The sequence below is a fragment of the Somniosus microcephalus genome, unplaced genomic scaffold, assembly GCF_052327205.1.
Source record: "Somniosus microcephalus isolate GS21.2 unplaced genomic scaffold, FLI_Smic_1.0 unresolved_chr2, whole genome shotgun sequence".
Classification (NCBI taxonomy): Eukaryota; Metazoa; Chordata; class Chondrichthyes; order Squaliformes; family Somniosidae; genus Somniosus; species Somniosus microcephalus.
The window spans coordinates 71,940,007-71,967,131 of record NW_028225180.1 but is presented as its reverse complement, the minus strand read 5'-3'; the positions used below and the strand labels follow the sequence as shown (position 1 = coordinate 71,967,131).

At 52.0% G+C, this 27,125-nt stretch overlaps 1 protein-coding gene across 1 annotated transcript in view; it reads right to left on the bottom strand.

The window, feature by feature from the left end:
* LOC147092802 (pyruvate carboxylase, mitochondrial-like) overlaps positions 1-27,125 on the bottom strand; it is a gene marked incomplete at its 5' end in the record, with an annotated part of 1,160,114 nt that overhangs the window by 120,760 nt on the left and 1,012,229 nt on the right. The window contains one exon of the mRNA XM_085976052.1: positions 13,222-13,471. Coding sequence (XP_085832178.1) covers positions 13,222-13,471 — 250 coding nt within the window. The remainder of the gene's footprint in view (positions 1-13,221; positions 13,472-27,125) is intronic.

The following is a 27,125-nucleotide window of genomic DNA, read 5'->3' as shown; positions in this document are numbered from 1 at the left end:
ACACACTCCCCCTACCCCTTACACACTCCCCTACCCCTTACACACTCCCCCTACCCCTTACACACTCCCCCACCCCTTACACACTCCCCCTACCCCTTACACACTCCCCCTACCCCTTACACACTCCCCCACCCCTTACACACTCCCCCTACCCCTTACACACTCCCCCTACCCCTTACACACTCCCCCACCCCTTACACACTCCCCCCACCCCTTACACACTCCCCTACCCCTTACACACTCCCCCTACCCCTTACACACTCCCCCTACCCCTTACACACTCCCCCACCCCTTACACACTCCCCTACCCCTTACACACTCCCCTACCCCTTACACACTCCCCTACCCCTTACACACTCCCCCTACCCCTTACACACTCCCTCCACCCCTTACACACTCCCCCTACCCCTTACACACTCCCTCCACCCCTTACACACTCCCCTACCCCTTACACACTCCCCCTACCCCTTACACACTCCCCCTACCCCTTACACACTCCCTCCACCCCTTACACACTCCCCCACCCCTTACACACTCTCCCTACCCCTTACACACTCCCCTAGCCCTTACACACTCCCCCTACCCCTTACACACTCCCCCTACCCCTTACACACTCCCCCCACCCCTTACACACTCCCCCACCCCTTACACACTCCCCCACCCCTTACACACTCCCCTACCCCTTACACACTCCCCCTACCCCTCACACACTCCCCCACCCCTTACACACTCCCCTACCCCTTACACACTCCCCCACCCCTTACACACTCCCCCCACCCCTTATACACTCCCCCTAACCCTTACACACTCCCCCACACCTTACACACTCCCGCACCCCTTACACACTTCCCCACCCCTTACACACTACCCCACCCCTTACACGCTCCCCCACCCCTTACACACTCCCCCCACCGCTAACACCCCCCCACCCCTTACACACTCCCCCTACCCCTTACACACTCCCCTACCCGTTACACACTCCCCCACCCCTTACACACTCCCCTACCCCTTACACACTCCTCCCACCCCTTGTACACTCCCCCACCCCTTACACACTCCCCTACCCCTTACACACTCCCCCTGCCCCTTACACACCCCCCTACCGCTTACACACTCCCCCTACCCCTTACACACTCCCCTACCCCTTACACACTCCCCCTACCCCTTACACACTCCCCCACCCCTTACACACTCACCCACCCCTTACACACTTCCCCCACCCCTTACACACTCCCTGCACCCCTTACACACTCACCGCACCTCTTACACACTCCCCCACCCCTTACACACTCCCCCACTCCTTACACACTCCCCGCACCCCTTACACACCCCCCCCTTACACACGCCCCACACCTTACACACTCCCCCACCCCTTACACACTCCCCCACCCGTTACACACTCCCCCACCCCTTACACACTCCCACCACCCCTTACACACTCCCTCACCCCTTACACACTCCCCCACCCCTTACACACTCCCCCACCCCTTACACACTCCCCCACCCCTTACACACTCCCCGCACCCCTTACACACTCCCCCCACCCCTTACACTCTCCCCCTACCCATTACACACTCCCCCCACCCCTTACACACTCACCGCACCCCTTACACACTCCCCCCACCCCTTACACACTCCCCCACCCCTTACACACTCCCCGCACCCCTTACACACTCCCCCACCCCTTACACACTCCCCCACCCCTTACACACTCCCCCACCCCTTACACACTCCCCGCACCCCTTACACACTCCCCCACCCCTTACACACTTCCCCCACCCCTTACACACTCCCCGCATCCTTTACACACTCCCCCACCCCTTACACACTCCCCGCACCCTTACACACTCCCCCACCCCTTACACACTCCCCCACCACCTTACACACTCCCCCACCCCTTACACACTCCCCGCACCCCTTACACACTCCCCGCACCCCTTACACACTCCCCCACCCCTTACACACTCCCCCACCCCCTTACACACTCCCCGCACCCCTTACACACTCCCCCACCCCTTACACACTCCCCCACCCCTTACACCCCCCCACCCCTTACACACTCCCCCACCCCTTACACACTCCCCCACCCCTTACACACTCCCCACACCCCTTACACACTCCCCACACCCCTTACACACTCCCCCTACCCATTACACACTCCCCCACCCCTTACACACTCCCCCCACCCCTTACACACTCCCCCACCCCTTACACACTCCCCCACCCCTTACACACTCCCCCCACCCCTTATACACTCCCCCCACCTTACACACTCCCCCACCCCTTACACACTCCCCCACCTCTTACACTCTCCGCGACCCCTTACACACTCCCCCACCCCTTACACACTCCCCCACCCCTTACACACAATACAATACAATACAATACAAATCGCTTTATTGGCATGATAAGGTACATCTTATGTTGCCAAAGCATCAAAATACATTTATGGTTGAGCACATAAACGCGGTTCCATTCATACAGTGTATAAACAGGTATATCCCTGAGTTTATAAATATATTTTCGCCTTGTTTATATATACTCTTGTCTTAGTTTACTGGTTGTCCCTCTGTTCATGGCAAGCTGTAACATAGTGTGCCGCCAGTGTTACACAGCTTCTCTCCTCCCCCAGTAGGAATGGGAGTTTTTGGTTGTCAGTCAGATTTCTGAATTCAGGGCATATTTGTGAGAATTTTTGATAGAAATTCTCTCTGATGCCCTGATATTTTCCACAGGCTGTGAGGAAGTGCATCTCTGTCTCAACTACTCCCTGACTGCAGTGAGAGCATATCCTGTCTTCTCTTGGCAGCCTGGTCTGCCTGTGTCTGCCTTTTTCGATCGCTAGGCTATGTTCGCTAAGTCTGTACCTTGTCAAGGTTCTTCTCAGTTTGTTATCCTTTACCATGGTCAGGTAATCAGCTATGTTGTATTGTCTGTTTAGGGCCAAGTAGCAATTGAGTTTGCTTTGGGTTTTTGTTGTTTCTGCCCAATATGACAGATATTTTTCCTTTTGCTTAGCGACGATTGTGTTGGGTCGAATTCTTTGTGTTACCCTGTCACTGTCCTGGGGCTGGTTATTGTTAGTATTGTTATTAGTTACTTTATTGAGTCCCAGGACTAGTTGACTGAGGGTATTCTTCTTTATGGTCAGCTCTTGGCATTTCAGGGCGTCGTAGTGATAGCATTGGGGGTTGCTCATTTGTAGGTGATTCCAAAATTTGGTGGCTCTTTTTTGGATAGTGATTATTAATGGGTATTGGCCTAGTTCCGCCCTGCATGCGTTGTTTACTGTTTTCCTTTGAGTCCGGAGGATACTTTTACAGAATTCCGCATGTAGGATCTCAATTGGGTGTTTGTCCCATTTTGCAAAATCTTGTTGTGTTAGTGGTCCCCAGACCTCACTGCCATAGAGTGCAATTGGTTCAATTACTGATTTGAAAATTTTGAGCCAAATGCTAATTGGGATTTCTATTTGGATTGATTTTTTGATGGCATAGAAAGCCCTTCTTGCTTTCTCTTTCAGTTCATTCACAGCCAGTTTGAAGTTTCCCGTAGAACTGATTTTTAAGCCCAAGTATGTGTAGTGAGTGGTTTGTTCAATTTTGGTTGTTCCTACTGTGAAATTTATTGTGGGTCCATGTTGTTTGGATCTTTGCTGGAACACAAGGACTTTGGTTTTTTGGGGATTTATTGTCAGGGCCCAAGTCTGGCAGTACGACTCCAGCAGGTCCAGGTTCTGCTGTAGACCCTCCTTAGTTGGTGACAGCAGAACCAGGTCGTCGGCATAGAGGAGGAATTTAACCTTGGATTCATATAGGGTGAGGCCGGGTGCTGTAGATTGTTCAAGTAGTTTTGCCAATCCATTAATGTAAATATTAAAGAGTGTCGGTGAGATTGGCGAGCCCTGCGTCACCCCCCGCCCCTGTGGGAAGTATTTTGTTTGTTTGTCTCCAATTTTAACTGCACATTTATTGTTTGTATACATTGATTTAATTACATCATATGTTTTACCTCCTACCCCGCTTTCGATAAGTTTCAGGAATAAACCGTCATGCCAGATGGAGTCGAAAGCCTTCTGGAAATCTACAAAGCATGCGTAGATTTTGCTTTTGTTATGGTGAACGTGTTTGTCAATTAGGGTCTGTAGGGTGAAGATATGATCGGATGTTCTATAGTTTGGCAGGAATCCAATTTGGCTTTTACTCAAGACATTATGCTCTTCAAGGAAGTTTATAAGTCTTTTGTTTATGATGCTACAGAATACCTTCCCCAGGTTACTGTTTACACAGATGCCTCGATAGTTGTTTGGGTCGATTTTGTCCCCACTTTTGTATATGGGTGTTATGAGTCCTTTGTTCCAGATGTCAGGGAAATAACCGACACTCAGAACCAAGTTGAAGAGTTTTAGGATAGCCAGTTTCAGTTTGTCGTCTGCGTGTTTAATCATCTCGTTTAGTATGCCGTCTGTCCCGCAAGCTTTTCCTGGTCGCAGGTCCTTGAGTTTTTCAAGAAGTTCTTTTTCTGTTATTATGGCGTCTAGCGGGTTTTGGTTATCTTTTATGGCCATTTCAAGCTTTTCAAGTTTTTTGCGTATTTGGTGTTGCTCTGGTCCTAGTGTGTTTTTCTGGTATAATTTTTCAAAGTGGTTTACCCATGTGTCCCCATTTTGAATGGACAAATCGTCGTGTTGTTTTTTGTGTAGTGTTTTCAAGTTGTCCCAGAAACAATTCGACTCAATGGATTCCTCCATGGAGCTGAGTGTATTCTTAATAAATTGCTCTTTTTTGGTCCTGAGTGTGTTTCTGTATTGTGTTAGCGTCTGACAATAAGTAAGGCGTAATTCCTCGTTTTCTGGATGTCTGTGTTTTTGGTTTGATAGTTTTCTAAGTTTTTTCCTCATGTTATGGCAATCATGGTCAAACCATTTTTCATAGTTTTTTGTTTTGGGTTTGTTCTTGCGAGCTTTCAAGTTTGCATTTGTTGCCAAATTATCAAAAATATTGTTTAGTTTACTAACTGCCCGGTTTACGCCTTCTTTATTGTGAGTGTATATGTTATCCAGAAAGGTGTCTAAGAGAGCTTGAGTTGATGCATTGCTAATTGTTTTCTGGTATTTTTCCGTGTCGTTTTTGGCCCATCTGTACGATTTTTTGGTGTTGTACAGTTTACTGGGTTGTGTTTCTATGTTGTTTGTTTCTGTCTTTTTGAGAAACATAGTAATTTGACTGTGATCTGACAGTGTTGTTTGTGGTTTGACTGTGAATGCTCTGAAAGAGGATGGGTCCAAGTCTGTAATCATATAGTCTACTGTGCTGCAGCCAAGAGGTGAGCAGTAGGTCGATCTTCCTAGGAGGTCTCCTATGAACCTACCATTGACAATGTACAGACCCAGGTTTCGACAGAGCTGTAGTAGCTGTTTACCGTTGGTATTTGACTGCTTGTCGCAGTTATGCCTGTATGGCCCCCACCCCTTACACACTCCCCCACCCCTTACACTCCCCCACCCCTTACACCTACACACTCCCCCACCCCTTACACACTCCCCCACCCCTTACACTCCCCCACCCCTTACACACTCCCCCACCCCTTACACACTCCCCCCACCCCTTACACACACCCCCACCCCTTACACACTTCCCCGCCCCTTACACACTCCCCGCACCCCTTACACACTTCCCCACCCCATACATCGAGGGGAACCTGGCAAGATTCAGGAAACCTTGATACTTTTGACGTGTTGGGATCTGCGAGTGACACAGAAACCTTCCATTACGGCAATAACTGAGAGCCTAAAAAATCGGCTGCCTGATGCCCCTTTAACGCGCTTCTAATGAGATTCACAGATAACGCAGACGAATCAATCGGAATCTGAAGCTGTGGGATAGATAGGTTCCAGTTCTTATTGGAACCGCTTCCATAATGGAGAGAGGAGCTGCTCTGTGGGCTCCGTTACTGAATGTGAGGCCTCCCGCTCTCTCCTTCGCCTTCAGCCTCTTGTACCGCCCACCATCTCAGAAGGCCGGCTCTGATTAACCTCCTCGGAGTCAAGCCAGCCAGACCGTATCGATTCTGCCCCCCAACGCTGCACTGGAGAGGGCGGGCTGACCCTGGCATCTGCCCACGCTACAGCGACCAGAGGCAGCAGGTGTGCGGAACCTCATCGACCCTGCCCAATCTCTGCCCTCGCCTGCCTATTAAACACTTCCTTTGCAGTTCCTGCTGAAGGCGGCAAGAACTAGTATTTGTAATGCAGTAAAACATCCCCAGGATTTGACACCGAGCCACAGAAGGAGATATTGGGACAGACGACCAAAAGCTTGGTCAAAGAGGCCGGTTTTAAGGAGCGTCTTAAAGGAGGAGAGAGAGGCGGAGAGGTTTAGGGAGGGAATTTCAGAGCTCGGGGCCCAGGCAGCTGAAGGCACGGCCGCCAATGGTGGAGTCATTAAAATCGGGGATGCGCAAGAGGGCAGAATTGGAGGAGGGTTGTGGGGCCAGCATACTAAGTTGTAGCGTCAGGAAACAGCTGAGCTGCATGCTTGCCACAGGGCCCCGTGTCCCAGCTTGTTTACACGGTCCCCTCAGTGCCTTTGCACTATCAGCTCATACTTTCTCAGTCAATGGCCCGTGATTGATCCCGTTCTACATATCCCATCCGCGCCCTCCAGTCACCCCCCCCCCACACCCCATCCACTCCCTCAAATCTCACTGCACCGCAACATTCTACAGCTCCCCAAAGTGACGGCCAATTTGCGCACAGCAAGCTCCCACAAACTGCAATAGGGTAGTGATTAGAACTCCCCTGGTTTTCTTACAATAGTGGCTGTGGGATCTTTAACATTCGCCTGAGAGGGCAGACAGGGCCTCGGTCCGACAGTGTGGCGCTCCCTCAGTACTGCCCCTCCGACAGTGCGGCACTCCCTTAGTACCGCCCCTCCGTCAGTGCGGCGCTACCTCAGTACTGCCCCTCCGACAGTGCGGTGCTCCCTCAGTACTGCCCCTCCGGCAGTGCAGCGCTCCCTCAGTACTGCCCCTCTGACAGTGCGGCGCTCCCTCAGTACTGCCCCTCCGACAGTGCGGTGCTCCCTCATTACTGCCCCTCCGACAGTGCGGCGCTCCCTCAGTACTGCCTCTCCGACAGTGCGGCGCTCCCTCAGTACTGCCCCTCGGACAGTGCGGCGCTCCCTCAGCACCACCCCTCCGACAGTGCGGCGCTCCCTCAGTACTGCCCCTCCGACAGTGCGGTGCTCCCTCATTTCTGCCCCTCCGACAGTGCGGCGCTCCCTCAGTACTGCCCCTCTGACAGTGCGGCGCTACCTCAGTACTGCCCCTCCAACAGTGCGGCGCTCCCTCAATACTGCCCCTCCGACAGTGTGGCGCTCCCTCATTACTGCCCCTCCGACAGTGCGGCGCTCCCTCAGTACTGCCTCTCCGACAGTGCGGCGCTCCCGCAGTACTGCCCCTCTGACTGTGCGGCGCTCCCTCAATACTGCCCCTCCAACAGTGCGGCGCTCCCTCAGTACTGACCCTCCAACAGTGCAGCGCACCCTCAGTACCGCCCCTCTGACAGTGCGGCACTCCCTCAGTACTTCCCCTCTGACAGTGCAATGCTCCCTCAGTACTGCCCCTCCGACAGTGCGGCGCTCCCTCAGTACTGACCCTCCGACAGTGCGGCGCTCCCTCAGTACTGCCCCTCCGACAGTGCGGCACTCCCTCAGTACTGCCCCTCCGACAGTGCGGTGCTCCCTCAGTACCGCCCCTCCGACAGTGCGGTGCTCCCTCAGTACCGCCCCTCCGACAGTGCGGCAGTCCCTCAGTACTGCCCCTCTGTGAGTGGGGCGCTCCCTCAGTACAGCACTGGGAGCGTTGGCCTGGATTATGGGCTCGTGTCTCTGGAGTGGGGCTCGAACCCACGACCTCCTGACTCAGAGGCGAGAGAGAGAGAGAGAGAGAGAGAGAGAGAGACACCCACTGAGCCACGGCTGACACAGAGAGAGGGAAAGCACTTTCAGAATATAAGTCTGGTTATTTTGTTGAATTGCTGATGGAGTCTGGTGCCTGTAGGAAGTATAATTTGTATGAGTCTGGTTTATTTCTTGAGGGAGTGAATGTGAGGTGATTTGCGTTGTTTGAATCCCAGGGCTGCTGAATGGAGGCAGTTCTACACACTCATTTGTAGAAACCTTAGAATGACCATAGGATTTGATTCAACAATCGCAGAGCGGGAGATGGAATTTTGAAGGTGCTGCAGGGAGCTTTAAAGTTTAATCTTCTATTGCTTGTTGACGATGCTGGTTGAAAGCTCGCATCGAGAGACGGGGCCTGGAGGAGCCCGGGTGTGTCGGTATTCGCATCATTACCGCCTGTGCGCAGCACAGTGCGGTGGAGCAGCCGGGTCCCAGCTACATAAGAATTCGGCCCCTCGAGCCTGCTCTGCCATTCAATAAGATCATGGCTGATCTTCGACCTCAACTCCACTTTTCCGCCTGATCTCCATATCCCTTGATTCCCCGAGAGTCCGAAAATCTATCGATCTCTGTCTTGAATATACTCAACGACTGAGCCTCCACAGCCCTCTGGGGTAGAGAATTCCAAAGATTCACCACCCTCTGAGTGAAGAAATTTCTCCTCATCTCAGGATGCTGGGAGACAGGCAGACGGCTGGGATACAGACAGAGTGCGGGGAGACAGACAGTGTGCTGGGAGACAGACACCACAGACTGCTGGGAGACAGACAGACGGCTGGGAGACAGACAGAGTGCTGGGAGACAGACATTCTGCTGGGAGACAGACAGAGTGTTGGGACACAGACAGAGTGCTGGGAGACAGACATTCTGCTGGGAGACAGACAGAGTGTTGGGACACAGACAGAGTGCTGGGAGACAGACACCGCAGGCTGCGCTGTGTCTACATCACAAACAGTACCTTTGTGAGGTTAACTGACATTAGCACGCGTCAAACAATGCTGACACCAGGTTGGGAACCCGCCGGACATTGTAAATTCCGTCTGACTTCCACACACCTCCCTCATACACAGCCCGCGTTACTGATACTCAGACCCACAGCCCGTATTACTGATACACAGACCCACAGCCTGCGTTACTGATACTCAGGCCCACAGCCTGTGTTACTGATACTCAGACCCACAGCCTGCGTTACTGATACTCAGGCCCACAGCCTGTGTTACTGATACTCAGACCCACAGCCCGCGTTACTGATACTCAGACCCACAGCCCGCTTTACTGATACTCAGACCCACAGCCCGCGTTACTGATACTCAGACCCACAGCCCGCTTTACTGATACTCAGACCCACAGCCCGCGTTACTGATACTCAGACCCACAGCCCGCGTTACTGATACTCAGACCCACAGCCCGCTTTACTGATACTCAGACCCACAGCCCGCGTTACTGATACTCAGACCCACAGCCCGCTTTACTGATACTCAGACCCACAGCCCGCGTTACTGATACTCAGACCCACAGCCCGCGTTACTGATACACAGACCCACAGCCCGCGTTACTGATACTCAGACCCACAGCCCGCGTTACTGATACTCAGACCCACAGCCTGCGTTACTGATACTCAGACCCACAGCCCGCGTTACTGATACTCAGACCCACAGCCTGCGTTACTGATACTCAGACCCACAGCCCGCGTTACTGATACTCAGACCCACAGCCCGCTTTACTGATACTCAGACCCACAGCCCGCGTTACTGATACTCAGACCCACAGCCCGCGTTACTGATACACAGACCCACAGCCCGCGTTACTGATACTCAGACCCACAGCCCGCGTTACTGATACTCAGACCCACAGCCCGCGTTACTGATACACAGACCCACAGCCCGCGTTACTGATACTCAGACCCACAGCCCGCGTTACTGATACTCAGACCCACAGCCCGCGTTACTGATACTCAGACCCACAGCCCGCGTTACTGATACACAGACCCACAGCCCGCGTTACTGATACTCAGACCCACAGCCCGTATTACTGATACACAGACCCACAGCCTGCGTTACTGATACTCAGGCCCACAGCCTGTGTTACTGATACTCAGACCCACAGCCTGCGTTACTGATACTCAGGCCCACAGCCTGTGTTACTGATACTCAGACCCACAGCCCGCGTTACTGATACTCAGACCCACAGCCCGCTTTACTGATACTCAGACCCACAGCCCGCGTTACTGATACTCAGACCCACAGCCCGCTTTACTGATACTCAGACCCACAGCCCGCGTTACTGATACTCAGACCCACAGCCCGCGTTACTGATACTCAGACCCACAGCCCGCTTTACTGATACTCAGACCCACAGCCCGCGTTACTGATACTCAGACCCACAGCCCGCTTTACTGATACTCAGACCCACAGCCCGCGTTACTGATACTCAGACCCACAGCCCGCTTTACTGATACTCAGACCCACAGCCCGCGTTACTGATACTCAGACCCACAGCCCGCGTTACTGATACACAGACCCACAGCCCGCGTTACTGATACTCAGACCCACAGCCCGCGTTACTGATACTCAGACCCACAGCCCGCGTTACTGATACACAGACCCACAGCCCGCGTTACTGATACTCAGACCCACAGCCCGCGTTACTGATACTCAGACCCACAGCCCGCGTTACTGATACTCAGACCCACAGCCCGCGTTACTGATACACAGACCCACAGCCCGCGTTACTGATACTCAGACCCACAGCCCGCGTTACTGATACTCAGACCCACAGCCCGCGTTACTGATACTCAGACCCACAGCCCGCGTTACTGATACTCAGACCCACAGCCCGCGTTACTGATACTCAGACCCACAGCCCGCTTTACTGATACACAGACCCACAGCCCGTGTTACTGATACTCAGACCCACAGCCTGCGTTACTGATACTCAGACCCACAGCCCGCTTTACTGGTACTCAGACCCACAGCCCGCTTTACTGATACACAGACCCACAGCCCGCGTTACTGATACTCAGACCCACAGCCCGCGTTACTGATACTCAGACCCACAGCCAGCGTTACTGATACTCAGACCCACAGCCCGCGTTACTGATACTCAGACCCACAGCCCGCGTTACTGATACTCAGACCCACAGCCCGCGTTACTGATACTCAGACCCACAGCCCGCGTTACTGATACACAGGCCCACAGCCCGCGTTACTGATACTCAGACCCACAACCCGCGTTACTGATACTCAGACCCACAGCCCGCGTTACTGATACTCAGACCCACAGCCCGCGTTACTGATACACAGACCCACAGCCCGCGTTACTGATACTCAGACCCACAGCCCGCGTTACTGATACACAGACCCACAGCCCGCGTTACTGATACTCAGACCCACAGCCCGCGTTACTGATACACAGGCCCACAGCCCGCATTACTGATACTCAGACCCACAGCCCGCGTTACTGATACTCAGACCCACAGCCCGCGTTACTGATACTCAGACCCACAGCCAGCGTTACTGATACTCAGACCCACAGCCCGCGTTACTGATACACAGGCCCACAGCCCGCGTTACTGATACTCAGACCCACAGCCTGCGTTACTGATACTCAGACCCACAGCCCGCGTTACTGATACTCAGACCCACAGCCCACGTTACTGATACACAGACCCACAGCCCGCATTACTGATACTCAGACCCACAGCCCGCGTTACTGATACACAGACCCACAGCCCGCGTTACTGATACTCAGACCCACAGCCCGCGTTACTGATACACAGGCCCACAGCCCGCGTTACTGATACTCAGACCCACAGCCCGCGTTACTGATACTCAGACCCACAGCCCGCGTTACTGATACTCAGACCCACAGCCAGCGTTACTGATACTCAGACCCACAGCCCGCGTTACTGATACTCAGACCCACAGCCCGCGTTACTGATACTCAGACCCACAGCCCGCGTTACTGATACTCAGACCCACAGCCCGCGTTACTGATACTCAGACCCACAGCCAGCGTTACTGATACTCAGACCCACAGCCCGCGTTACTGATACTCAGACCCACAGCCCGCGTTACTGATACTCAGACCCACAGCCAGCATTACTGATACTCAGACCCACAGCCTGCGTTACTGATACTCAGACCCACATCCCACGTTACTGCTACACAGACTTACACAGCCTCTTGTTATTTACACAGGCCTACACACTCCACGTTACTGATATGAAGACCCACACCTCGTGTTACTTACATGCACACCTACGCACCACACATTACTTACACACAGACCTACCCGGGCAGCAGGCACATACGGCCCCTCCCCTAGCAAGTATGCAGACCACACTGTACCCGGGCCCCTCTTGAATATGCAACCCCGGTCTCGCCCGTTTTCACTTTGCTTCCAAATTCAGTGATGTAGGTTACGGCACTTCAAGTGCATATCCAAGCACTTCTTAAATGTGATGAGGGTTTCTGCCTCTCCCACCCTTTCAGGCAGTGAGTTCCAGACCCCCACCACCCTCTGGGTGAAAAAAGTTCTCCTCAACTCCCCTCTCAACCTCCGACCAATTACTTTAAATCTATGCCCCCTGGTCATTGACCCTCTCTGCTAAGGGAAATAGGTCCTTCCTATCCACTCTATCTCGGTCCCTCATAATTTTATACACCTCAATTAAGTCTCCCCTCAGCCTCTCTGTTCCAAAGAAATCAACCCCAGCCTGTCCAATCTTTCCTCATAGCTAAAATTCCCCAGTCCTGGCAACATCCTCGTAAATCTCCTCTGCACCCTCTCTAGTGCGATCACATCTTTCCTGTAATGTGGGGACCAGAACTGCACGCAGTACTCTAGCTGCGGCCTAACTAGTGTTTTATACAGTTCAAGCATAACCTCCCTGTTCTTATATTCTATGCCTCAGCTAATAAAGGCAAGTATCCCGTACACATTCTTAACCACCTTATCTACCTGTCCTGCTACCTTCAGGGATCTGTGGACCTGCACTTCAAGTTCACTCTGATCGTCTACATTTCTCAGTGGGAGCATTTTCTCTACATTTACCCTATCAAATTCTTTCAGAGAGCCGGCACAGGCATGATGGGCTGAATGGCCTCCATCTGTGCTGTTGAATCCCCCTCCGTAATTTTGAAGCCCTCTAGCAGGTCTTCCCCTTTTTCTACTGGAAGTCCGATTGCCTTTCGAGGGTTCCACCCTGAGCTCTCTCCGCCCACCGCGCCCGTGGTCTGAAGTCCCAGTGCCGTACCTGTGTCGTGCTCCGTGCCCTTGGCGCAGGCCACGATGGCGCCCATGCTGGGCTGCGAGGTCATGCCGGACATGGAGTCCGCGGCAACGTCCACCACGTCCGCCCCCGCCTCGGCGGCGGCCAGCATGGAGGCCACGCCGGCGCCGGCGGTGTCGTGGGTGTGGATGTGGAGAGGGACCTCCGGGAAGCGATCTCGCAACGCTCCGATCAGCAGCGCGGCCGAGTTGGGCTTCAGCAGTCCCGCCATGTCCTGCAATGCACAAGAGAGGGTAGAGGTTAGAATGGACCCAGCTCCAACACAGCAAGATACGCAGACAGCTATATAGAAACATAGAAAAATAGGAGCAGGAGTTGGCCATTCGGCCCTTCGAGTCTGCTCCGCCATTCAATATGATCATGGCTGATACTCTATCTCAATACCATATTCCCGCTCTCTCCCCATACCCCTTGATGCCTTTTGGGTCTAGAAATCTATCTATTTCCTTCTTAAATATATTCAGTGACTTGGCCTTAACAGCCTTCTGTGGTAGAGAATTCCACAGGTTCACCACCCTCTGAGTGAAGAAATTTCTCCTCATCTCAGTCCAAAATGTCCTACCCCGTATCCTGAGACTGTGACCCCTCGTTCTAGAGCCCCCCCCCCAGCCAGGGGAAACATCCTCCCTGCATCCAGTCTGTCTTGCCCTGTCAGAATTTTATACATTTCAATGAGATCCCATCTCATTCTTCTAAACTGTAGTGAATGTAGGCCTAGTCGACCCAACCTCTCCTCATATGACAGTCCTGCCATCCCATTAATCAGTCTGGTGAACCTTCGCTGCACTCCCTCTATGGCAGTATATCCTTTCTTAGGTAAGGAGACCAAAACTGCACACTGTACTCCAGGTGTGGTCTCACTAAGGCCCTGTATAACTGTAGTAAGACATCCTTGCTCCTGTACTCAAATCCTCTTGCAATGAAGGCCAACATACCCTTTGCCTTCCTAACTGCTTGCTGCACCTGCATGTTTGCTTTCCGTGACTGGTGTACAAGGACACCCAGGTCCCTCTGTACATCAACATTTCCCAATCTATCACCATTTAAATAATGCTCTGCCTTTCTGTTTTTCCTACCGAAGTGGATAACTTCACATATTGTGCCACGCATGTGCTCTCTCTCTTTCTCTCTCTCGCCTCCGAGTCAGAAGGTCATGAGTTCGAGCCCCACTCCAGAGACCTGATCCCATAATCCAGGCCGACATTCCCAGTGCAGTACTGAGGGAGCACCGCACTGTCAGAGGAGCCGTCTTTCAGATGAGACGTTAAACCACGGCCCCGTCTACCCTCTCAGGTGGATGTAAAAGATCCCACGGCCACGATTGGAAGAAGAGCAGGGGGGAGTTCTCCCCGGTGTCCTGGGCCCAATATTTATCCCTCAACCCATATCGCTAAAAAAACAGGCTATCTGGTTATTATCACATTGCTGTTTGTGGGCTCTTGCTGTGTTTTCTGAGGTTGAAAGACGTTACATAAATGCAAAATGTTTAAACTGTTAAAAGGATTTGACAGGGTAGATACAGAGGAACTATTTCCTCTGGTGGGGGGAGTCCAGAACAAGAATCTTAAAATTAGGGCCAGACCGCTCAGTAGCATTATTTCACACGAAGGGTATTGGAAATCTGGAACTCTCCGTCCCAAAAGGCTGGGGATGCTGGGGGTCAATTGAAAATGTCAATACTGAGATTGATAGATTTTTGTCACCACCTCAGGTCCCAAAGAGCTTTACAGCCAATGAAGTACTTTTTGAAGTGTAGTCACTGTTGTAATGTGGGAAACGTGGCAGCCAAATTGCGCACAGCAAGATCCCACACACAGCAATGTGATAATGACCAGATCATCTATTTCTAGTGCTGCGCCCTCCTCCTGTTCCTCATGTTCCTGTGTAACTCTGAAACACATGGGAGGGCGGTGAGCTGCAACACTGAGCTGGGGGGCGCCGGTACGGTTTTGCCACTTCCCAAGTGTTACAATTTGGACGGTCTCCCAAACGCTTTTAATTTGAACTCACTGCAAAGAAATGTTTTCATAAGAAGACTGACGGGCAAAAATCCGGTCGCGCCCCTTTTGGGGCACTAACTTCACTACTTTTAGCGTCCCGAAAAAGTTAGCGCCCCCACGCCCGAGATTCAATGGTAGCGCCCCAAGAGGGAGGCGAGGCGCTACTGGAAGCACGCCCTCTCCCTCTTGGGGCGCTCCCGGGGAATATCGTGGCGCTACGTGCAACAGCGCCGCAGTACTGCAGGCCTTCCTCCCCTTATTAAAGGGGAGGGGCCTTGCGCAGCGCTAACCGGGGCCCTGCTGGGCCACCAGGGATCAGAGTGCCGGCAAAAGAGCCCGGCACTCAAGAGGGCGACTGTAGATGAGGCAGATGCTGGCAGGCAGCCAGCCAAAAAAAAGGCTGCCCGGCACCTCCCCTTTAATTATCACCACCCCGGCCACACATAGCGTCCGGCGGTACGTCAGGGGGTGTGACCCAAGTTTGTGGCCGGGGCGCTGCGCACGGCGATGACATCATCGCCAGAGGCGCAGTGCCGCGGGGCGCTACCGCCTACCGCTGCCGCTAACCTCCCGCTGAATTTTGCCCCCTGAGTCGCTTCTGAAATGTAACCTGCCTCTTTACCAGTGTCATGGGGCTACCTACTGTCCTTTAACTAAGGTACATTGCAGTGGAGGCCCCATGGGATGCCCACCATCTCCCCCATTCTACTCCAACTTGGCACCGGCCTTTGAATTTCCACAAGTTTCTCCTGCCCAGAGGAACATAAGAACCTACGAATCAGGAGCAGGAGTCGGCCATTTTTCCGCCTTATCCCCGTATCCCTTGATTCCTTTAGAGTCCAAAAACCTATCGATCTCAGCCTCTGGAGAACTGGTGCAAATGGTTATTTTTTAACCCTTACACAAGGGGCTCTGCCGATCTCCTGTTGGAGACCGCCCATTGGAAATTCCAGGTGACCACGTTCAGGCTAAACTAATCATTGGGATTTATTTTTAAGTAAAACAATTACACAGGAGCATCAAGGCGGAGCAAATTACTGATGGTAGAAATATTTAGAAAATATAACAACTACAGGGCTGAGATACTCTTTTTGCTGAATGTATTTCTTCCACAATTCATTTTGCAATAAGGCTTTTAGATGAAACAGTCTTTCTGAGACCTTTAGGCACACAGTGTTGTACGTGGGCGACTCAATTCCCTTGTCAGCCCATAGAGTCCAAGTATCAGTTCCAGAAACTAAACTGAAGAGACTGAGAAAAGCCGGCAATATATATTCCAGACCGAAAGGCCGTGGAATAAAGAGCTGCCAGTCAATCAAATTTAGAGACAAATTGGTAGGAGATGCTTGCATTCCATGCTAATGAGCAAGCTGGCTGTCACCCAGAACTTGTCAGTACCTTAAACAAATGCCAGCACTTTATACAAAAGCAAGGATGCTACGCTAAACTTTCATAAATCACCGGTTAGACCTCAGCTGGAGTATTGTGTCCAATTCTGAGGACTACACTTTAGGAAGGATGTCAAGGCCTTGGAGAGGGTGCAGAGGAGATTTACTAGAATGGTACCAGGGATGAGGGACTTCAGTTATGTGGAGAGACTGGAGAAGCTGGGGTTGTTCTCCTGAGAGCAGAGAAGGGGAGGTTTAATAGAGGTGTTCAAAATCATGAGGGATTTTGATCTAGTGAATAAGGAGTAACTGTTTCCACTGGCAGGAGGGTCGGTAACCAGAGGACACAGATTTAAGGTAATTGGCAAAAGAGACAGAGGGTAAGATTAAGAGAATTTTTTACCCAGCGAGTTATGATCTGGAACGCGCTGCCTGAAAGGGCGGTGGAAGCAGATTCAACAGGGACTTTCAAAAGGGAATTGGATATATAATTAAAAAGCAAAACTTTGCAGGGCTATTGGGGAAAGAGCTGGGGGGAGTGGGTCTAATGGGAGAGCTCTTTCAGATTCGACACAGGCACGATGGGCCGAATGGCCTCCTTCTGTGCTGTGTGATTGTATCTATATATATAAAAGAGCTCTTCTGTCTGTCCCGATGTCTGTCTGTCCCAATGTCTGTCTGTCTGTCCGTTCTCTATACGTTTGAAAGTTACAGAGCGTACCGACGCGCGCGTCGCCTCAAAAGAAAGCTTGCGATTCCGGACCGGTCATAGGCGTATTTACGTTTCGGCCGGACAAAAATCCCGCCCGCCGTATCCCAAAAACGTTCAGCCTTCCGCTCATTAGCATCTCATTAGCGACCATGTGACGTCGAGGTCGACCAATCGGACGGCGGGTTCCTTCCTACAGTTGAGTGTCGAGTGACTCGACGATTGACCAATCCTACGCTTCGGTGACCTGACCGGTCGACCAATCGGTGCGTGTGTGGGCGGGCCTTATCCTTCTGAACCGAGGTGAGTGGCCGCCATCTTGATTTTTCACAATTTTTTCCCCCACACTTTGTGTGTTAGGGAACTAAGGTAAATATTTTAATGATGTGTTAGGGAATTAAATAACAATTTAATGGGGGGGGGAGAGCCTCGGGAAATCGCGGGGGGGGGGGAGAGCCTCGGGAAATCGCGGGGGGGGGAGAGCCTCGGCAAATCGCGGGGGGGGGAGAGACTTGGGAAATCGCGGGGGGGGGGGAGAGCCTCGGGAAATCGCGGGGGGGGGGGAGAGCCTCGGGAAATCGCGCGGGGGGGGGGGAGAGCCTCGGGAAATCGCGGGGGGGGGGGGGAGAGCCTCGGGAAATCGCCGGGGGGGGGGGGGGAGAGCTGATGAGTTTAAAAAAAGAAGAGGCCGCCAGTTGCGCGGCCGCCTTGACGACGGCACACATTCGCACGGCCCCCGTTACCCCGGCAACGGGGCACGCCGGCGGTCTTGAAACCACGCATGCGCACGGCCCGCCACCCCGTCACGCCAGTTGCGCAGCCGCCTTGACGCCGGCACGCATGCGCACGGCCCCCGTGAGAGAAGCACATAGCCTCGGGAGATCGCGGGGGGGGGCGAGCCTCGGGAAATCGCTAGGCCCCGCACGGCCGCTATCGCAACGGCACCGGACCTCAGGCGCTAGGCAGGGGGAGGGGCCGGAGAGAGGGACAGAGGGGAGTGGGGGAGCGGGGGAGTGGGCGAGGGGAGGGGGTGGGCGAGGGGAGGGGGTGGGCGAGGGAGGGAGGGAGACAGGGGAGGGGAGGGGAGGGGAGGGAGGGACAGGGGAGGGGAGGGGAGGGAGGGACAGGGGAGGGGAGGGAGGGACAGGGGAGGGGAGGGAGGGAGACGGGAGGGGAGGGAGGGAGAGGAGGGGAGGGTGAGAGGGGAGGGGAGGGAGGGATAGGACAGGGAGAGGACATGACAGGGAGAGGGGGGACACACAGGGGCAGGGAGACCAAGCGCCCCAAAATTGCCCTCGCAACGCGGGGCTCCCCAGCTAGTGATTCTATATAACAGCTGGCTCTGAGCTTGCTTTCGGAGGCATGTTGTCCACTTGACTGTACGGCCAGGGAGAGCGCGCAACACAAGCAGGAGGAGGGACACACATGCTTAGAGCTGGAGGTCCTCCCCCCAAAAAACGGAGAAATATATCAAACGGGCTGGAGTTTTCAATAGGTGTTTTGATGTAAGAAAACTACTAGGCACTTGGTCTAAGTATTAAACAAGGCTTTAATCAACCATTTTTCAACATGGAGATCTAGTTGTGTCCTTCACTAGTTCCTGTTAAAGAACGTCCTGAGCAAGCTGGGCCCATGCCCGAGTATTTATACTCTCCCTGGACAGCGCCACCAGCAGGCAAGATTCATGTCATGTTTCTCTTTAACAAACAGTTCCCCTTGGCTCTCTGATCCTCCTGTTTCACTTAGGTTGCTGAAAGAAGGTAGTACAGTAGATGTTGCATGTATGTACTTTCACAAGGCATTTGACAAAGTGCCACACAGGAGGCTTATTAAAAAGATGGAATCCCATGGAATTAAGGAGGAGGTGGCGGTATGGATACGAAATTGGCTCAGTGACGGAAGCAAAGGGTGGTGAATCATAGAATGGTTACAGTACAGAAGGAGGCCATTCGGCCCGTCGAGCCCGTGCCGGCTCTCTGCAAGAGCGCTTCAGCTAGTCCCACTCCCCCGCCCTTTCCCCGCAGCCCTGCAATTTCTTTTCCTTCAGGTACTTATCCTTTTGAAAGCTATGATTGAGTCTGCCTCCACCACCCTTTCAGGCAGCGCGTTCCAGGTCCTAAACACTCGCTGCGTAAAAAAGTTTTCCCTTATGTCGCCTTTGGATCTTCTGCCAATCACCTTAAATCTGTGTCCTCTGGTTCTCGACCCTTCCGCCAATGGGAACAGTTTCTCTCTATCTAATCTGTCTAGACCCCTCATGATTTTGAAGACCTCTATCAATATTCGCTGCTCTAAGGAGAACAACCCCAGCTTCTCCAGTCTATCCACATAACTGAAGTCTCTCATCCCTGGAACCATTCTTGTAAATCTTTTCTGCACCCTCTCTAAGGCCTTCACATCCTTCCTAAAGTGCGGTGCTGACAATTGGACACAATACTCCAGTTGAGGCCGAACCAGTGTTTTATAAAGGTTCTTCATAACTTCCTTGCTTTTGTACTCTACGCCTCTATTTATGAAGCTCAGGATCCCGTATTTTTTTCTCAACCCACCTTGCCACCTTCAACGATTTGTGCGCACATTCCCCCAGGTCTCTCTGTTCATGCACCCTCTTTAGAATTGTACCCTTTAGTTTATATTGCCTCTCCTTGTTCTTCCTACCAAAATGTATCACTTCACACTTTTCAGCGTTAAATTTCATCTGCCACGTGTCCGCCCATTCCACCAGCCTATCTATGTCCTCTTGAAGTCTATCACTATCCTCCTCACTGTTCACTATACTTCCAAGTTTTGTGTCATCTGCAATAGTGCCCTGTACACCCACGTCCAAGTCATTAATATATATCAAGAAAAGCAGTGGTCCTAGTACGAACCCCTGGGGAACACCACTGTATACCTTCCTCCAGTCCAAAAAACAACCGTTCACCACTACTCTCTGTTTCCTGTCACTTAGCCAATTTCGAAACCATGCTGCCACTGTCCATTTTATTCCATGGGCTTCAACTTTGTTGGCAAGCCTATTGTGTGGCACTTTATCAAACACCTTTTGGAAGTCCATGTACACCACATCAACCGAATTGGCCTCATCAGCCCTCTCTTTTACCTCATCAAAAAACTCAATCAAGTTAGTTAAACACGATTTGCCTTTAACAAATCCGTGCTGGCTTCCCTTAATTAATCCACACTTGTCCAAGTGACTGTTAATTTTGTCCCGGATTATCCTTTCTAAAAGTTTCCCCACTACCAAGGTTAAACTGACTGACCTGTAGTTGCTGGCTTTATCCTTACACCCTTTTTTGAACAATGGTGTAACATTTGCAATTCTCCAGTCCTCTGGCACCACCCCTGTATCTAAGGAGGATTGGAATATTATGGCCAGTACCTCCGCAATTTCCACCTTTACTTCCCTCAGCATCCTAGGATGCATCCCATCCGGTCCTGGTGACTTATCTACTTTAAGTACAGCCAGCCTTTAGTACCTCAGCCATGTCCTCTGCCTCCATGCGTAGGTCTCCTTTTTGGTCCCTAATTGGCCCCACCCCTCCTCTTACTACCTGTTTACTATTTATATGCCTGTAGAAGATTTTTTGGATTCCCTTTTGTGTTAGCTGCCAGGGAGAGAAATTCGGTATCGCCCCGTTTGGGGGTGGTAACTTTTGAAAGCTGGGAAACTTAGCACCAGGCGCTAATGATTCCCAGCTTTTTCTAAATTCGGTGTTTGCGCTCCAGGATGAAAGTGGAGTGCTAAATCAATCCCGAACAATGCCTGCTGCAGCTGTCAGTGTTCGGGTCCGGGGCGCTACTGGGGTGATGCGCAGGACAATGACGTCACGATCTCCGGATGCAGGAGATCGTGGCGCAATGTGTTACCGCCACCGCAAACTTCTCGGCCAATTTAGCGGGAGTCACTCATTTCACCGCGCCCGGTCAGTAAGGCGTTAGCGCCCCATTATCGCCCCCTGACGATCTATTCTCATACTCTCCCTCTGACCCTCTTATTTCTTTTTTCACTTCCCCTCTGAACTTTCTATATTCAGCCTGGTTCTCACTGTATTCTCAACCTGACATCAGTCATACGCCCCTTTATTTCTGCTTCATCTTATTTTATATCTCTTTCATCATCCAGGGAGCTCTGGCTTTGGTTGCTCTACCTTTCCCCCTTGTGAGAATGTACCTTGACTGTACCTGAACCATCTCCTCTTTAAAGGCAGCCAATTGTTCGATTATAGTTTTGCCTGCCAATCTTTGATTCCAATTTGCCTGGGCCAGATCTGTTCCCAACCCACTAAAATTGGCCTTCCTCTAATTAAGTATTTTAACTCTAGATTGCACCCTGTCCTTTTCCATAGCTAATCTAAACCTTATGATACTATGATCACTGTTCCCTAAATGTTCCCTTACTGACATTTGACCCACCTCATTCCCCAGAACCAGATCCAGCAATGCCTCCTTCCTCGTTGGGCTGATCAAGAAAGTTCTCCTGAACACACTTCAGAAATTCTTCCCCCCTCTCTGCCCTTTACACTATTACTATCCCAGTCTATATTAGGATAGTTGAAGTCCCCCATTATCACTACTCTATAGTTCCTGCACCTCACTGTAATTTCCCTGCAAACTTGCTCCTCTATATCCTTCCCACTAGTAGATGCCCTATAGAATATACCTAGTAGTGTAATGGCACCTCCATTATTTCTCAACTCTAACCAAATAGATTCTGTCCTTGACCCCTCCAGGGTGTAGGGAGCAGCATTATAAAACTTGCAGATGATTCAAAACTTGGCAAAGTAGTAGGTCACGATGAGGATAGTTACAGGCTTCAGGATGACACAGACAGGAGGGTGAAATGGGCAGAAGCACGGCGGATGGAGTTCAATGTGGAGAAGTGTGAAGTGATGTACTTTGGGAGGACTAATACGGAAAGTCAGTACACTATAAATGGCAGGATTTTAGAAAGTGCAGATGAGCAGAGAGACCTTGGTGTCCATTTACACAAATCCTTAAAGGTGACGGGGCAAGTTGATAAGGGGGTTAAAACAGCATCTGGGTTACTTGGGTTTTATAAACAGAGGAATAGAATATAAAAGCACAGAGATCAGGCTCGAACTTTATAAATCACTGGTTGGGCCTCAGCTGGAGTATTGTGGACAATTCTGGGCCCCACACTTCAGGAAAGATGGAAAAGCCTTAGAAAGGGGACAGAGGAGGTTTACAGGACGTTCCCAGGGACGGGGGACTTCAGTTATGGGGAGAGGTTGGAGAAGTTGGGACTGTTCTCCTTGGAACAGAGAAGGTGAAGAGATGACCTAATCGAGGTTTACAGGATGATGAGAGGTTTCGATAGAGTAGACAGAGAAAAACTATTCCCTCGGGCGAGTGGGTCAATAACCAGAGGCCACAGATTCAGAATCATTGGAGAAAGATCTCGAGGGGAGGGGAGGAGAAATGTTCCCACTCGGAGAGTTGTGGGGATCGGGAACGCTCCACCTGAGAAGGTGGTGGAAGCTGATTCCATCAATGATTTTCAGAGGGAGTTGGACGGGTTCTTGAGGATGAGGAGCTCACAGGGTTAGGGACAAACAGCGGGGGGGGTGGGGGACTGAGCACAACCGCTCTTTCAAAGAGCCGGCACAGGCACGACGGGCCGAATGGCCTCCTCCTGTGCTGTAAGTTTCTCTGATTCTATGATTTGTGTGTCTGTCTTGCATTTGCTTTATCGCACTGTGGCAGCCTAATACAAACACACACACAGGGGGGTCGACTCGGGTAGACATCCGTCAACCTGTGATCTGTACTGACTGTGAAAGTGTGTGAGAGGTTGGGGGGATGCAATGAGGACACAGATTTAAGATAATTGGCAAAAGAACCAGAGGGGGAGATGAGCAGAATGCTTTTTTACGCAGCGAGTTGTTGTGATCTGGAACGCGCTGCCTGAAAGGGTGGTGGAAGCAGATTCAATAGTAACTTTCACAAGGGAATTGGATATGTAATTAAAAAGGAGGAATTTGCAGGGCTGTGTGGCCAGAGCAGCGGGGGAGTGGGACTAACTGGAGAGCTCTTTCAAAGAGCCGGCACAGGCACGATGGGCCGAATGGCCTCCTCCTGTGCTGTGTGATTCTCGGATTCCATAACACATTGGGAAGGTCCTGCCCAACTGCCCCAGCACTGAACTCTCAAGGGCCGGTGGCTGTGGATTTGATTGACGGCTGGCTCCGAAGATTCAAATCCATCTGCTTTGGCAAAGCGAAGAACTTCCCTCTTCGGCTCCGCGCAGATATTAATTACAATTGCCGTGGTTTGGCCTCACAGGTAAGAAGCCCCGAGCACAGCGTCAAGCTGCCCAAGGTGGCAAGCTGCCCAGGTGAAACAGAGCATCGCTGAGGCAGGAGATAATCAGTCACAGATGGTGGTGAAGAGCTCGGGGGGGCGGGGGGGGGGAGACTGTCGACTCCAAGTAAAACCTCTCACCCTAATTAACTCTGCCCGACATACACCAACTCTGCTATCGTTCAGGCGCAAAACTATAGCATGATGAATGGATTCAGGCACTTTGAATAAGAACATAAGAAATAAGAGCAAGAGTAGCCCATACGGCCCCTCGAGCCTGCTCCGCCATTCAATGAGATTAAAGCTGATCAGCGACCTCAACTCCACTTTCCCGCCCGATCGCCATATCCCTTGATTCCCCTAGAGTCCAAAAATCTATCGATCTCTGTCTTGAATATACTCAACGACTGAGCATTCACAGCCCTCTGGGGCAGAGAATTCCAAAGATTCACCACCCTCTGAGTGAAGAAATTCCTTCTCATCTCAGTCTTAAATGGCCGACCCCTTATCCTGAGACTGTGCCCCCCTTGTTCTAGACACTCCAGCCAGTGGGAAACAACCTCTCAGAATCTACCCTGTCAATCCCCTTCAGAATCTTGTATGTTTCAATGAGATCACCTCTCATTCTTCTAAACTCCAGAGAGTATCGGCCCATTCTACTCAATCTCTCATCATAGGACAGCCCTCTCATCCCAGGATTCAATCTAGTGAACCTTCGTTGCACTGCCTCCAAGGCAAATATATCCTTCCTCAGATAAGGAGACCAGAACTGGGCACAGTACTCCAGGTGTGGTCTCACCAATGAAAGACTTGCATTTCAACAGCACCTTCCACAACCTCAGGACGTCCCAAAGTGCCTTACAGCCAATGAAGTACTTTTGAAGTGTGGTCACTGTTGTAATGTAGGAAACGAGGCAGCCAATTTGTGCACAGCAAGCTCCCACAAACAGCAATGTGATAATGACCAGATAATCTGTTTTAGGGATGTTGGTTGAGGGATAAATATTGGCCCTAGAACTCCTCCTGTCACTCACTCAGTCTGGGCGGGGCTCCTGTCACTCACTCAGTGTGGGCGGGGTGGCTCCTGTCACTTACTCAGTGTGGGCGGGGCTCCACCTGTCACTCACTCAGTGTGGGCGGGGCTCCTCCAGTCACTCACTCAATGTGGGTGGGGCTGCTCCTGTCACTCACTCAGTGTGGGCGGGGCTCCTCCTGTCACTGACTCAATGTGGGCGGGGCTGCTCCTGTCACTCACTCAGTGTGGGCGGGGCTCCTCCTGTCACTCACTCAGTGTGGGAGGGGCTGCTCCTGTCACTCACTCGGTGTGGGTGGGGCTGCTCCTGTCACTCACTCAGTGTGGGCGGGGCTCCTCCTGTCACTGACTCAATGTGGGCGGGGCTGCTCCTGTCACTCACTCAGTGTGGGCGGGGCTCCTCCTGTCACTCACTCAGTGTGGGAGGGGCTGCTCCTGTCACTCACTCGGTGTGGGCGGGGCGCCTCCTGTCACTCACTCAGTGTGGGCGGGGCTCCACCTGTCACTCACTCCGTGTGGGCGTGGCTCCTCCAGTCTCTCACTCAATGTGGGCGGGGCTCCTCCTGTCACTCACTCAGTATGGGCGGGGCTCCTCCTGTCACTCACTCAGTATGGGCGGGGTTCCTCCTGTCACTCACTCAATGTGGGTGGGGCTCCTCCTGTCATTCACTGGGTGTGGGCGGGGCTCCTCCTGTCACTCACTCAGTGTGGGTGGGGCTGCTCCTGTCACTCACTCAGTGTGGGCGGGGCTGCTCCTGTCACTCACTCGGTGTGGGCGGGGCTCCTCCTGTCACTCACTCAGTGTGGGCGGGGCTGCTCCTGTCACTCACTCAGTGTGGGCGGGGCTGCTCCTGTCACTCTAACCGAGACAAATCCGGATGAAATCTGCATTGGTGTTATAACAACGTCACACGTGCCTCAGGGTGCTGAGCGAGGTTAAGGGGCAGTCACAGAGCCTCTTATGTTCCGCTGCCTGGGTTTTGGGATATTAAGCAGCTCCCTGACTCAGCCGAATTGGTTAATTCCTGCAACGTTCAGGATTCAGCCTGTTCGGTGATGAGCTTATTGCAAAGGGAATGCTGCACACAAAAAAAACCTCAGCTCTTAAATCGGAAAAATTTCCTCTGCATTGAAAATTTCCCCTGAGCGCTGCAGCATTTTTCACTGCACAATAAGCAACGTCCATCTTATCTGCGGGATAAGGAGCTTGGAGACCTGCTTTGTGTACGGCACACAAGGCGAGTATAAAGAACAACTTACTCACGGCAGGCTTAAAACAGCTCACTTGCCTTCTCCAAATCCCATACGCGTGCAGTGCATTGCAGTGAAGAATGCTAACTTTAAACCCGCAATGATCTGGGCCATTGCAAGCCTGCTCACAGACTAGTCAGTGCAGATGGAGATGTTCCATTCATCGGCACGGGAGGAGGCCGTTCAGCCCCCCCGAGCCTGCTCCGCCATTCAATTAGATCACGGCTGATCTGTATCTTAACTCCATCTACCTGCCTTGGTTCCGTATCCCTTAATACCCTTACCCAACAAAAATCTAACAATCTCAGTTTTGAAATTTTCAACTGACCTCCAGCCTCAACAGCTTTTTGGGGGGAGAGAGTTCCAGATTTCCACTGACCTTTGTGTGAAGAAGTGTTTCCTGACATCACCCCTGAACGGCCTGGCTCTAATTTTAAGGTGATGCCCCCTTGTTCTGGACTCCCCCCACCAGAGGAAATAGTTTCTCTCTCTCTCCCCAATTGAATCCGTTAATCATCTTAAACTCCTCGATCAGATCGCCCCTTAATCTTCCAAACTCGAGGGAATACAAGCCCAGTCTGTGCAACCTGCCCTCATGATTTAACCCTTTTAGCCCCCGGTATCATTCTGGTGAATCTGCGCTGTACCCTCTCCGAGGCCAGTATATCCTTGCTGAGGTGCGGAGCCCAGGACTGGACGCAGTCACTCCAGATGGGGTCTGACCAGAGCTCTGTACAACTGGAGCACAACTTCCACCCCTTTGTGTTCCAGCCCTGTTGCGATAGAGGCCAACATTCCGTTAGCCCTTCTTCATTATTTTTTGTACCTGCCCACCGGCTTTTAGCGATGGCTCTACTTTGACCATTGCACTTGGTGGACTGAGAATAAATAAACGCACGTCCCCACTTCAATCTAAACGGATCCAGAATAAATCTGAGCAATTTGCTTCCATTACCTCCTGTGTAAGACCAGGCTTCCTAGAGAGCAAATAATAAAAATGACAACAGAGAAGGTCATAGACTTAGGTAGCAGTGGGGAAATTAAAAACCAGAGCGTGTCAGGAAGGGGCAGAAGGTATGGAGTAAAAGGTAAAGTAATAAAAAGGGCAAAAGCAGGAACTAAGTGTCACAAAACATCTTTGAAAGTTCTCTATCTGAATGCACGTA